Here is a 14,860-nt window from a genome sequence, read left to right as displayed (position 1 = left end):
ACGATTTATTACTATTTTAAATCGTATGCACAGTGTTGAGTCCTCATGGTCGGACGCGTCTATTATAGTGTGTTACGGGTATCCTTTACACGGGTATCACAGTGAAATAGTCTATCCTGTATAAGGGTATCACAGCGCATTATTAAAGAATCAAAGACAGATCACTGCGACGAAATTTAGTTCAATGCCGTATGAATATACTTACAGTATTAGACAAGTTATGAACATCACCAATACCGTAAGTGTAGCTATCGTCAAACTACCTTGCAATATGTGGTACATTTAACGCTGTATTGGCATCTAGCTACTCACATGTTGATTCCATCATATCCAGCTCCGAGGCCGACATGATCTACGCCCGCCACCGAGCGGATGTGTTGTATGTGAGCTGAAAACACGGACAAAGAAAAGATACAAATTAATGGTAACAGAAGTGTGCCAACAAGATAATCATTCAATAATCGTGGGAGGTACGGAACCTGCAACTTTTTTCCAAATGTTCAAATGTGTGTGAAATCTTATGGGACTTAACTGCTAAGGTTATCAGTCCCTAAGCTTACACAACCTAAATTACCCTAAGGACAAACACACACACCCATGTAACTTTTTTGTTAACATATTTCACATCAGGCACAGAAAAAATTTCAAGTGCTAAAGGACGTGATACATCACGTCTGAAACTAGAACGGAAGAAAATATAGGGAAGGCGACAGGAGAGGGAAGTAAAGAAATCACCGATGCTACAAATTCAGCGGGAGGGGAGAAAGAAATTGTTAATACAAGAAACAAATGAAAATTTAAGAACATACTTAAAATATGAGGATTTGTTGACTTATTCTGTAGGTATTATATTCCCTGCATCATATTATGATGTCTACGTAGTATTACTCCAGCTAACAAACAGAATAACAAGCACGCTGATGAGCCGAAACCCATGAGCAATACGGAATGCAGCAGCGACTCTGCGCAGTATGGATTAAACGAGTCACTGGTTGATTTCAGGGAGTATGTGACACCAAATGTATACGCACAGCTCACGCAACTCCTATACACTGCTGGCCAATGGTTCGTAGGCACGGAGCTGCCGCCCAGTAACGTCCCACATGCCTTCCATTGGGTCCAGATTAATGGCCAAGACGTCAACGCGAGTGCACTATCACGCTCCTCAAACCACCGTACAATGTATTGACCTATTGACATTCACAGTTATTCTGCGGTAAGATGCGTCACCATCAGGAAAGACAACAATGCGTGAAAGGATGCAAGTTATTTCCAACAACGTTCACCAAATCCACAGCTGTCACGATGCTTTCCATTTCCGAATGCGCTAAGTCTCAAGGATGCCCAGCATAACACTTCCGAGTGCGTAGAACTGCAGCGAATGGCCTGCACCCGAGGTGCGGTGAATGTTTCGTGCGGCCGTTCCCCTGGAAGAAGGCGATCGGATATGACATCGACTTTGTGCAACAAGAAATTTGATGCTCCCCGACCATTGATAGGTCCATAATAGATTATCCCGCTACTACTGCAAGCGTAATTGAGGATGCCGTTGGGTCAAAATGCTGCGGAGCCCCGTATTCAACAATGTGCGCTAAAAAGTGAACACCGGTACACTTGTTCCTCCACCAGTTTTGTAATCCGTCATCTGATCTTTCTGTCTTTCGTCACAGACTACGCAAACCTTCAAAACCGAGACAGAACTGATCAGTACCGAAATCAAACACTACTATTGTGAACGTGAGTAAATGAAACTCTTATTTTTTTACGATCAAGAGACGCAGTGCATGCCGCCGACATTTGCATCGTTGTGTAACTATTTTCAGTGCATTACAGGCACAAAGATAAATGAGGGCAACAGATCAAAAAAATGCTGTTTCTCTATTACGAGCCACCCGAGACCATGGATCCCTGCTAAATATCCCTGAACAAATTTAAAAGGTTAGTCGCTGTAGTTCATGTTCATTTATGTATTTCGGACGTTCTTTTAAAATGTCGGAAAGCCTAAGTCCTTTTTATCGACAAGAATTCTGTTACTTCGTAAATACAGATAACGCCATTTATAGGGTACCGAGTCAAACAAGTTTTCTAATTGCATACAGGGGTCCCGATCAAGGTATGTATTTCTTCCGTGCAAGAGCATCGATTAAGGTTATTTTTAAGTTTCGTTAGTGGTTTTCAGTACATGACACGTTTTCAGAAGAAGCAAGATTCAAATCTCGCATTAGCCAGCCTTAAGTAGAATCTATGTGGTTTCCTAGACCACCTGATGCGAATGCCAAAGTTTTCCCTAAAAGCTTCGGTTCGCCCTATCGACTATGGGACGGGTTTAGTGAAATATGCCTTAATCGGTTGAACCTAATGCAATGCCAATGCCAAAGTGCCACCGTGCTTCCTAAAAGCAGACTACGGCCTGTATCTTTCGCCACTCTTGGGCATTTCTGTCCCTGCTCCAATGACCGCATCGTTGTCACGACATGAAACTCTTCCTTATTTTCAGAATGCGTCGTCTACATATCCACTAGTTTCCGCATCAGAGCACGCCAGTGTTCAACATTTAGTGCACTTGAGAAACTCGCCGACCAAAGTACACTCTGTAAATGGGTTTTGCTCGCTATCTACATCTACATCTACACTCCGCAAGCCACCTGACGGTGTGTGGCGGAAGTCTATCAAAGGCTAAATGATATGATAGTACCACATTTCAGATTAACTACAGGTTGTGCCACTAAGCAGAAATTAGATTGTAAATTTGGTCACTATTACAGCATGTGTGGTGTTTCTTTCTATGTAATTGATGAGAATAATGACACCATAAAGTCATGTTTTAGTGTCTCCGAAACGATAGTTATACTAGGCTGTATTCACCAATCCATGACAGGCACTTAGCGCATTCAGTCTGGGTGTCCCATATTTGCGTTTTCATTTAATCCATTTTATTCATCTTCCCATCGTACTTTACTCCGTGCGTGAGTGCCCATATTTGAACATAAATAAATATTTTAATTTCCTGAAAGCGCGCGCCAACAGTATGTATTGTTTTCTTGCATTTCCGACTTTGCCGTGCTTCTATTTGGTAGAGGAAATGAACAAATAACTCAGCTTTCAAATTCTGATTCAGGTGCTGCGTGTCGCTCGCCACTTCGCCATGTTTTACGTACCTGCGACATCCACTAGCGATGCGGACTCGCTGCAGCTGACGAAGTGCGGGTAGAACGCCACCATCACGATTCCTCCGTTCGCTTTCTGCACAGAAAACATCAGGCTCATAAGTTAGCACAGAATTCTCTGCGAACAAACTAAGTGTTGCACGGTATGGCTTCTAATCCGATGAAAGTCACTGCAAAAACGATTGGTATTGTAAATTGTCGTAGCTGTCTTGGGAAAGAACAGAATCCCAGGCCCTAATAGAAAGCACTGAAGATCAAATAGCTATAGGTACAGAATGCTGGAGAAAGCCGTAAATAACTTCAGACGAAAATTTTTCAAACGATCTTAAAGTGTTCAGAAAGGCTCTGAGCACTACGGGACTTAACGAAGTGTTCAGAAAGGATAGATTAAATACAGTTTGTGTTAGAGTATTTATTGCTGTCAGAAATAGTTTGCCTTGTAGTGAAATTGAAGTAGATAGTTCCTGCGAAATCGTATGGGTAGAGGTTATACTTAACAATCAGACTAAACTATTAATTGGATCGTTTTACCGATCCACCGACTCAGAAGATACAGTTGCTGAACAGTTCAAAGAAAATTTGAGTCTCATTTCAAATAGCTACCCCACTCATACAATTGTAGTCAGTGACAACTTTAATATACCCTCTGTATGCTAGAAAACTTATACGTTTAAAACCGCCGGCAGGCATAAAACGTCATCCGGAATTGTACAGAATGCTTTCTCAGAAAATTATTTTGAACAATGGGCCCACTCGCAGCGTAAATGGTTCCGAAAGCATACTTGATCTCTTAGCAACAAATAATCCCGGACAAATAGTGAGTATGGTGACGAATAGAGGGATTAGCGACCACAAGGCAGTTGCTGCAAGGCTGAATACCATCACACCTACAACGAACAAAAAGAAACGCAAAGTATATCTGTTTAAAAAAGATGATAAAAATGCTCTTAATGCCTTTTTACGAGACAGTCTTCACTCCTTCCGATCTTATCACGTAAGCGCAGAAAAGCTGTGGAATGTTTTCAAAGAGATAGTATCGACGGCATTTAAGATAGGCTATATATACTACATAAATTAATAAGTGATGATACTGATCCCCTATGGAACACAAAACTGTTCAGATTGCTGTTTCAGAAACAACGAAAACAGCATACCAAATTTAAAAGAACGCAAAACCCCCAAGACTGGCAAAGTCTTGCAGAAGTTCGAAATACAGTGCGTACTTTAACGCGAGATGCATTTAATAATTTCCACAATGAAACTGTCTCTAAATCTGGCAGAAAACCCAAAGAGATTCTCGTCATACGTAAAGCACACCAGTGGCAAGACGCAGCAATACTTTCACTGTGCGACAACAACGCTGAAGTCACTGATAACAGTGCCACTAAAGCAGAGTTATTAAACACGGTTATCCGAAACTCCTCCACCAAAGAAGACAAAGTAAATACTCCTAAACTCCAATCAAGAACAACTGCCAAGATGAAAAATACAGAATTAGTTCTCCTCGTCGTTGCAAAGCAGCTTAAATCACTTAATATAGGCAAGGCTACCGGTACACATTGTATACCAGTCAGGTTCCTCTCAGAGTATGCTGATACAATAGCTCCATATTTAGCAATTATATACAAACGTTCTCTCACAAAAAGATCCCTTCCCAAAAAACTGGAAAATTGCTCAAGTCACACTAGTACCCAAAATGGGAAGTAGGAGTAATCCGCTGAATTACAAGCCCATATCACTAACGTCGATTTGCAGTATCACATTCGAACATTATGAAGTACCTCGAAGGAAAGGAATTATTTGCAAGTAGTCAGCACGGATTCAGAAAATATAATTCTTGAGAAACACACCTAGCCCTTTATACTCATTAAGTAATTAGTGCTATCGACAGAGGATGTCCAATTGATTCCATATTTTTAGATTTCCAGAAGGCTTTCGACACCGTTCCTCAGAAGCGTCTTCTAACCAAACTGCGTGCATTTGGAATATTGTAACGCAGCACGTTATTACGAAATAATATTCGTTGCAGTAAGGCGTGCAGCCGTCTAGTGGAGGACATGAGAAGGGCTGTTACAGCTAACGTTCTTGCTATAGTTTTTTAGGGCAACATTGTGCATGTCGTCCAGCCTTGGGAAGTATGCAAAGACATTTGTCTTTTCTACGGACGCTTCGCAGAAACACAGGGAAGTTTTAGATTGTTAAATTCAGTCAGAGCCCAGCGATGGTTTGTCAGGTCAACAGGTAAGAGCGGCGACGCAGCCAACAGGCAACCACCGCTGACAGTGTCGCTGCATGCTGCGAAAGGTAAATGACGCATTGCTCAGGCCGGAGATGTTGAGGTCACCAGCATGAGTTCACTCCAAGCCTGCAATATATTGGAGTGATTATTCGCATTCCTTCGCATCCTTGTGAGCCACGTAATTCATTTGTGGTCTTGAGGTTTAAATTTGAGGAAGTGATCCGGTTGATAGGAATTATTGCCCAGCTGCAGTAGTTTAGTTAATATTATCGCAGTACGCAGCTTTCGTTTTGATAGCAATATCAATTGCAATACTTTTAGTAGATTTGTGGTATTAAGTTGCTAATGACCTTAATATTTTCATTGTGCTTATATTTTATGAAATCTTCCTAGTTCGTATAGGATTTTCCTAAGATTACCATTTCCGCATCTTGAACCCAAATGTTCATGGTAATTCATGTAATAAATTCTTTTGTACATGGAGTAGGCTGTTGTTTGTCCCCTTACTCACTGACACATACAGGGTGATCAAAAAGTCAGTATAAATTTGAAAACTTAATAAACTACTGAATAATGTAAATAGAGAGGTAAAAATTGACACACATGCTTAGAACGATATGGAGTTTTATTACAACAAAAAAACTTCACAAAATGTCCGACAGATGGCGCGTGAAAGATCTCTTGCGCGCGTCGTTTGGTGGTGATCGTATGCTCAGCCGCCACTTCCGTCATGCTTGGCCTCCCAGGTCCCCAAACCTCAGTCCGTGCGATTATTGGCTTTGGAGTTACCTGAAGTCGCAAGTGTATCGTGATCGACCGATATCTCTAGGGATGCTGAAAGACAACATCCAGACATGCTTTACAGTGCTGTTCACAACATTATTCCTCGACTTCAGCTATTGTTGAGGAATGATGGTGGACATATTGAGCATTTCCTGTAAAAAACATCATCTTTGCTTTGTCCTACTTTGTTATGTTAATTATTGCTATTCTGATCAGATGAAGCGCCATCTGTCGGACATTTTTTGAACTTTTGTATTTTTTTGGTTTTAATAAAACCCCATGTCATTCCAAGCATGTGTGTCAATTTGTACCTCTCTATCTACGAGGGCAGTTCAATAAGTAATGCAACACTTTTTTTGTCGGCCAATTTTGGTTGAAAAAACCGGAAATTTCTTGTGGAATATTTTCAAACATTCCCGCTTAGTCTCGTATAGTTTCATTGACTTCCGACAGGTGGCAGCGCTGTACGGAGCTGTTAAAATGGCGTCTGTAACGGATGTGCGTTGCAAACAACGGGCAGTGATCGAGTTTCTTTTGGCGGAAAACCAGGGCATCTCAGATATTCATAGGCGCTTGCAGAATGTCTACGGTGATCTGGCAGTGGACAAAAGCGCGGTGAGTCGTTGGGCAAAGCGTGTGTCATCATCGCCGCAAGGTCAAGCAAGACTGTCTGATCTCCCGCGTGCGGGCCGGCCGAGCACAGCTGTTACTCCTGCAATGGCGGAGCGTGCGAACACACTCGTTCGAGATGATCGACGGATCACCATCAAACAACTCAGTGCTCAACTTGACATCTCTGTTGGTAGTGCTGTCACAATTGTTCACCAGTTGGGATATTCAAAGGTTTGTTCCCGCTGGGTCCCTCGTTGTCTAACCGAACACCATAAAGAGCAAAGGAGAACCATCTGTGCGGAATTGCTTGCTCGTCATGTGGCTGAGGGTGACAGTTTCTTGTCAAAGATTGTTACAGGCGATGAAACATGAGTTCATCACTTCGAACCTGAAACAAAACGGCAATCAATGGAGTGACGCCTCACCCACTCCCCTACCAAGAAAAAGTTTAAAGCCATACCCTCAGCCGGTAAAGTCATGGTTACAGTCTTCTGGGACGTTGAAGGGGTTATTCTGTTCGATGTCCTTCCCCATGGTCAAACGATCAACTCTGAAGTGTATTGTGCTACTGTTCAGAAATTGAAGAAACGACTTCAGCGTGTTCGTAGGCACAAAAATCTGAACGAACTTCTCCTTCTTCATGACAACGCAAGACCTCACACAAGTCTTCGCACCCGAGAGGAGCTCACAAAACTTCAGTGGACTGTTCTTCCTCATGCACTCTACAGCCCCGATCTCGCACCGTCGGATTTCCATATGTTTGGCCCAATGAAGGACGCAATCCGTGGGAGGCACTACGCGGATGATGAAGAAGTTATTGATGCAGTACGACGTTGGCTCCGACATCGACCAGTGGAATGGTACCGTGCAGGCATACAGGCCCTCATTTCAAGGTGGCGTAAGGCCGTAGCATTGAATGGAGATTACGTTGAAAAATAGTGTTGTGTAGCTAAAAGATTGGGGAATAACCTGGTGTATTTCAATGCTGAATCAAACAACCCCTGTTTCAGAAAAAAAATGTGTTGCATTACTTATTGAACTGCCCTCGTACATTATTCTGTGATTTATTCAGTTTTCAAATTTATACTGACTTTTTGATCACCCGGTATATTACGTACACCAACGGCTGCTGTTCTCCTGATGTGTGTCGCTGAGCCTGGGACCTCCACAACTGGCAAGGCCTGGGTTCACAGGCTTAAGATTTAATTTTCCTTTCCAGAGCATTCCTTGTGCGCCAATTGGGGGGTAGACCGCACCAAACCAGCACCGGCTCATTAGAACGCAGCCAACAATACAACACAGGAATCCGCTTAATTTTTCAAGGAACTCCTCGACAGAGGTGATGGGGTGGCCCATGACGAAGCTCTTCAGTTTGGATTTGAAAGCGCGTAGATTACTGCTAAGATTTTGAATTCTTATGATAGATTATTGAAAATGGATATATCAGAATATTGTGCGCCTTTCTGCGCAGGAGTCAAGGAGGTGCTGCGCTCCATTGCAGATTGGATTTATGCATAGCATTAATTGAGTAAAAGCTAATTCTTGGGAATAGACTGATTTTGTTAACAACAAACAACATTAAAGAATGTATACACAGAGACGCCAATGTCAGAATACTAATGACTAATGAACAGAGCTCGATAAGAGGTTCCCAAATTTACACCACTTATTGTCCATTCCACCCGTTTCTGAGCCAAAAATAACCTTTGATAAAGGGAATAATTACCTCAAAATAAAATACCGTATGCCATGGTCTGAAAGGCCATTCATCCTTTAACTTCCGGAATGCCCACCTAGTAATGAACAATGAATAAAAATATTGGCTATGGTTGTGCTATTTCTCCCACTGCTCCCTGGTTGGAAAAAACACAGTCTGCATCACATCATATGAATTTAGGAGATCTTCCAACATCCTTTTTCTTGCACAGTCACATAAAAAATTAATATTCAAGTCACCACATACAACTTTGGTACTTCCTATAAAGTGCACCAAGAATCCTCTCTAACTTCAGCAGAAATGCTCCGGAGTCATAATTAGGGGACCTATAAATAACAACAAATGGAAGTTTACTTTCATTAAATAACATCAATTAGAAGTTTACTTTCACTACATTCTGCCCCTGCACAACATTCAAATAACTGTTTGGGGCTATGCTTTGACGCATCTACAAACTCAAATGCAGTACTGTTTTTTTATGTATATAGTCACTCCCCCACTCTGCAAAGAGCTACTTGATAAACAGCCAACCGATGTATATCCAAGTAAAGGAAGTCTCTGAATTGTCACACTATTTAAGTGATGCTCTGATGTACCAATAATGTCACAGTCTACATCTATAAGCAGTTCACTAAATTTATCTCTAATATCTCTCATATTTTAATGAAATGTACTAATTCCTTCACTTCTTGGATAACTGACATTCTTTGAAGGCGGTTCGTTTGTTAGCGAGACTTCCTCTAAGCGGGGATACCTATCAGATGACTTCAATTTTAAAAAGGTGCACCTTTAACACCAACCACTACAGGAAATTTCCCGTAAGTAATCCCACCACCGCCTACTACATTGCCACCTGTAGGCTTTGCCAACTTCCCCTTCGCATAACTACTGAGTTGCAGGCCATGCCTAATAGTAGACTCAACTGTCACCACTGCAGTCTAAGCCATGCCCTCCGCATTCACTGCCTTCTAAAGTCCCATGTTAACACGCCTGACATCAGGATTAAGATGAGGCCAATCATGACGCTGAAACAATTGTACCAACTGCACATTTGTGCCACCAGTTTGAGTAGGTATGTTATCCAGGTCACCAGCTGCTTCATTCTCTCCGTCTTTATCAAGACTACTACCAGTTCCATCCACAATGACTATCTGACCCTCTTTCGTAAAATGCCTACGTAACTCTCCTAAGTTAATTCCCACCTCAGCCAACCCCGCACTAGCCTTCAGAATACTGATGATCTGGTACTAACTCCACGACACTTCCTGCAATTTCTGGTTTATACCTCTGCCATGTGAACTGCCGAATAGCAGAACCTTCTTTCCGATTGAAACTTCAGCTGTCTCAGAACCCTTAACATCTGAGGTCTGTTGCATATTTCCTACACATACAGCTACCAGAGGCCCCTCTCCATTTAACTCTGGTCAGGTCTATTGGGATACACAAAATATAGCTGTCTGAGAATCTCCTCCTCCTAGCTGTCTTCTTATCAGCTGCAAGTTCCCAGTCCGTAGAGCCCTTCTCCTTCATCATCATACCTAGTTCCTCCTTTGTGTTTCTTAACTGCATCTGAAGGGCACAGATCTTACATTCCTGCTCCTCTATTAACTTATTTCTGCTACAAATTCCGCATTTATAGGAGAGGGTACCGCTAGAATACCCACTGTCTTCCCCATTGCAATCCTCCTCCCCACCCCCCACCCCCCGCAATTAAAATACTTTCAATAAATCTCACACCATAACCCAGTACTCACAAACCTACGATAAAGCACACACTGCTCCCCCATGGTAAAATGTTAACAAATACCGAAAAAAATAAACTTCTACGTTACCGAAGTTCAGTTACTACAGTCGAATGATTTAAAGAACTAACGAAAGTGATATCGAATTTCGCTCTCTGCGGAGAAAACAACTACATCTATTAATACTACTAAAACACAACTAATACCAATACCACAAAAACTTCACACAATTTCTTGTCTAAAACAAAACATTCTAGGGTCCACAGGAATATTCAACGAAAATAAAGACAGTGAGCGAGAGTTTTTACTGAAATATTTCACTAGAAACAGCAAGAAACGACTAAACACAGATACAACTTTATAAAACACAGTTAGCGAAAGTTAGCGAAAGTTTCCGAAAGTTTATTAAACTGTTATTTTACCAAAAACAGCACGAGACAACGTTGAAACTACTATACGTAATAACCGAACACAGTATACAAATAACTTTATCAGCACTTAATTTTAAAACCGTTACAGCTGCAATGGACGCCGTGAAACGTAAACACACTGCTGCTATTTCGATGAACCATTGAGAACTACTAAATTTCTTCCAAAGACCATTGCTTTGTATTTTTCATACAGCTATTTCACTTTGGCTTCTCACCACTTTCTATTCATTTCATTCCTAAATGACTTATACTGCTCTATCCCTGTTTTTTTTCTGAACATTTTCGTACTTCCTCCTTTCGTGATCAATTGAAGTATTTTTTCCGTTACCCAAGGTTTCCTCGCAGTTACCTTCCGTTATGCAAGGTTTCTTTGCAATTACCTTCCTTATACCAAGGTTTCTCCGTCTAACACATCTGACTACATTTTTTTTTTTTTAGAAATGTCCAGCCTTAGAGAACTGCAAACCCATTTCATCACACAACAATACATCAGTATCACTTATACTTGTAGCCGAACGATGTGACCGAGCGGTTCTAGGCGCATCAGTCCGAAACCGAGTTGCTGCTAGGGTCGCAGGCTCGAATCCTGCCTCGGGCATGGATGTGTGCGATGTCCTTAGGTTAGTTAGGTTTAAGTAGTTCTAAGTCTATGGGACTGATAACCTCAGATGTTAAGTCCCATAGGGCTTAGAGCCATTTGAATCATTTTTATTAGTACCTTGATAGTTTCGAACGATTCCCTTAGAGTTTGGTCCATAGTTCATCATTAATAAACCGTTTTCCACGGGTACGCCTTGCAATTAAATGCCTGATTTTGCAATACGTGTCTGACCATGACGTAATTCGGCTAGGATCTTCCCGCATCTCATTCTCTTATGATCTTTGAGCAGTGTATTCGCTATTACTAGTTGAAATTTACTGAGTTTTGTACGTCCATCCTTTTGACTGGAGGTCTGCGAGACCACTGCCGTTCGCTATTGTAAAAAATTAAATGCCTACAGCCGTCCTTATGATCTGATTTATTGTTTAGCTACCAGTTTTGGCGCTTCAATGCACCATCTTCAGGCCTTAGTTGATGGTGAAGGGTTTATTACAATCCATATATACGACGCGTCAGTCGCCAACATAGCTGGTTTACGAAGACTATTTGTAACTGTTATGTCTTTCCAACCACCGACTGTTGATGGTTGGAGAGAATCACAGTTAATGATAGTCTGCGTAAACCAGTTATGTTTACCACTGATGCGTCATATATATGGATCGTGATTACCCATTTAGCATCAACTAAAGCCAGAAGATGACGCACTGAAGTGTCGAAACTGGTAGCCACACAATAAGTAAGATCATAAGGACAGCTGTAGGGGTTTCATTTCCTTACATTACTCAGTTTATTGACAAATTCAATCTCCCACCTAACTCTGTATTCTCCCATCTTTGCTGTTCCTTCCTCTACCATCGCGTTCCAACCACCCATGATTGTTAGACTTTCATCGCCCTTTACCAATGAGCTACACATTCAGTATTCTTGCATGCTTTCTCTACCTCTTTATCTTCTGTTGGTGACTGTCACGTGTATCTCAACATGTCTAGCGTTCGTTTACAGTTGATTCTCATGAAAACAATACCATCAATCAACCGTTGTCAGTAACACACTCTCTCCCGTACCTCCCATTCATGAATCCTACTACAATTAATTTTATGCTACGTTAATCATAACAGAAATTTTTATCCTCTTTCTATTTCATTTCACTGACCAGCACATTATTTAGATAGAACTTTGTCGTCTCCTTTTCTATATTTTCTTGCTTCCCTACCAATTTCACATTTCTGACTTTTACATGTTATGACTCGTAGAAGGTTGCTTATTCAATTTTTTTCTCATTATTATCTTACCCTTGGCAGCCTGTCCTGGAAATCCGAATTGGGCATTAATCAGAAATCTTTAGCAAATGGAGTGAGTATCATGACACTTTTTCAATTACAGGCCACATGTCCCATGGATCAATATCTACATCTACGTGATTACTTCGCTATTCACAATAAAGTGCCTGGCAGAGGATTCAATAAGCCACCATAAAGCTGTCTCTCTACCGTTCCACTCTCTAATGGCGTGCGGGAAAAACGAGCACTTAAATTTTTCTGTGCGAGCCCTCGTTTCTCTTGTTTTATCGTGATGAATATTTCGCCCTATGTAGGTGGGTACAAACAGAATGTTTTCACAATCGGAGGAGAAAACTGGTTATTGAAATTTCATGAGAATATCCCGTCGCAACGAAAAACGCCTTTGTTTTAATGATTGCCACTCCACTTCACGTACATGTCTGTGGCACTATCTCCCCTATTTCACGATAATACAAAACGAGCTGCCCTTCTTTGTACTTTTTCGGATCCAACACCGAACAGCAATGCTAGAGAATAGGGTGGGCAAACGTGATCTAAGCAGTCTCTTTAGTAGACCTGTTGCACCTTCCAAGTGTTCTGCCAATGAATCGTAGCCTATGGTTTGTTCTACTCACAACATTATCTATGTGATGGTTACAATTTATGGTATTTGTAATTGTAATTCCTAAGTATTTAGCTGAATTTACAGCCTTCAGATTTGTGTCACTTAGCACGTAATCGAAATTTAGTGGATTTCTTTCACTACTCACGTGAATCACTTCACACTTTTCTTTATTCAGTGACAATTGCCACGTTTCGCACAATACAGATATCTTATCTAAATCGTTTTGCAATTCGTTTTGGTCATCTTCTGACTTTACAAGACAGTAAATCACAGCATCATCTGCATAATATCTAAGACGCTACTGAGATTGTCTCCTTTGTCGTTAATATAGATCAGGGCCTATAACACTTCCTTAGGGAACGCTGGATATTACTTCTGTTTTACTCGATGACTTTCCGTCTAGTACTACGAATGTGACCTTTCTGACAGGAAATCACGAATCCAGGCTCACAACTGAGATGATATTCCATAGGCATGCAGCTTGGTTAGAAGAAGCTTGAGAAGAACGGTGTCTAAAGCCTTCTGGAAATCTACAAATATGGAATCCATTTGAGATCCCCTGTAGATAGCACTTATTACTTCATAAGTACAAACATCTACTTGTTTTTCGCAAAAATGATTTTTTTCTGAATCAGTGGTAAGTGACAATAAATCATTTTCTTCGAGGTACTTCATAATGTTGGAATACAGTATATGTTCCAAACCCCTATTGAAAATCGACGTTAGTGATATGGGACTGTAATTCAGCGGATTACTCCTAGTTTCCTTTTTGGGTATTGGTGTGACTTGAGCAATTTTCCAGTCTTTAGGTATGGATATTTCTGAGATAGAACGGTTGTATATAATTGCTAAATATGGAGCTATTGTATCAGCACACTCTGAGAGGAACCTGACTGGTATACGATCTTGACCGGAAGCCTTGCCTTTATTAAGATCTACTTCTGTGTTTTCCATCTTGGCAGTTGTTCTTGATTGGAATTCAGAAGTATTTACTTCGTCTTCTTTGTTGAAGGAGATTGGGAAAACTGTGTTTAGTAACTCTGCTCTAGTGGCACTCTCATCAGTGATTTCACCGTTTTACCGTTTGAGTTTTCTGCCAGATTTCGAGATAGTATCGTTGTGGAAATTATTAAAAGTATCTCGTATTGAAGTACGCACTATATTTCTAACTTCTGCAAAACTTTGCCAGTCTTGGGGATTTTGCGTTCTTTTAAAAGAACGGTTTCACGAAGTTGTCACATTTTCGTATGAAGCATCTGTATAACGAGTGGAATTCACGTTATCCAGTTTTTATGGCACTATTCGATAAGTTAGTTTATTTGGATAAAAGTGTATGGGGCCTGAAGATGACACAATGAATTGTCGAAGCTGGTTGCTTTCAGAATAAAATAAAATATCGTAAAGTATATGGCAGTTGGTGAATTTTATTGATACTGAAAAGTTTCTACCGGGCAGACGGGAAGAACTTGTGGCAATAGATCTGTATACATGTCATAGCTGTTTGACTAAAAGGTTACAGTAAGTAAGTTGTTGCAATCCCTCTGATCGTAACACGATACAAAATAACAGGCAAGAGTACGGCATGAATAAAGAATTTTGCATACACAGCCAAAAGGCACAAAGTTAAATACTTTAGAGGCATTAGAAATCCACGAAAATCAGG

General features: G+C 41.0%; 1 protein-coding gene across 1 annotated transcript in view; it reads right to left on the bottom strand.

Moving 5' to 3' along the window:
- The window catches only part of LOC126095552 (dipeptidase 1-like), a 122,750-nt gene that overhangs the window by 15,028 nt on the left and 92,862 nt on the right, over nucleotides 1–14,860 (bottom strand). The window contains exons 7-8 of the mRNA XM_049910330.1: nucleotides 3,159–3,243; nucleotides 313–388 (exon numbers count right to left, since the gene is read on the bottom strand). Coding sequence (XP_049766287.1) covers nucleotides 313–388; nucleotides 3,159–3,243 — 161 coding nt within the window. The remainder of the gene's footprint in view (nucleotides 1–312; nucleotides 389–3,158; nucleotides 3,244–14,860) is intronic.

This window comes from Schistocerca cancellata, chromosome 8 (genome assembly GCF_023864275.1).
Source record: "Schistocerca cancellata isolate TAMUIC-IGC-003103 chromosome 8, iqSchCanc2.1, whole genome shotgun sequence".
Classification (NCBI taxonomy): Eukaryota; Metazoa; Arthropoda; class Insecta; order Orthoptera; family Acrididae; genus Schistocerca; species Schistocerca cancellata.
The sequence above is the reverse complement of the archived record's forward strand: the minus strand, read 5'-3'. Positions and strand labels throughout refer to the sequence as shown.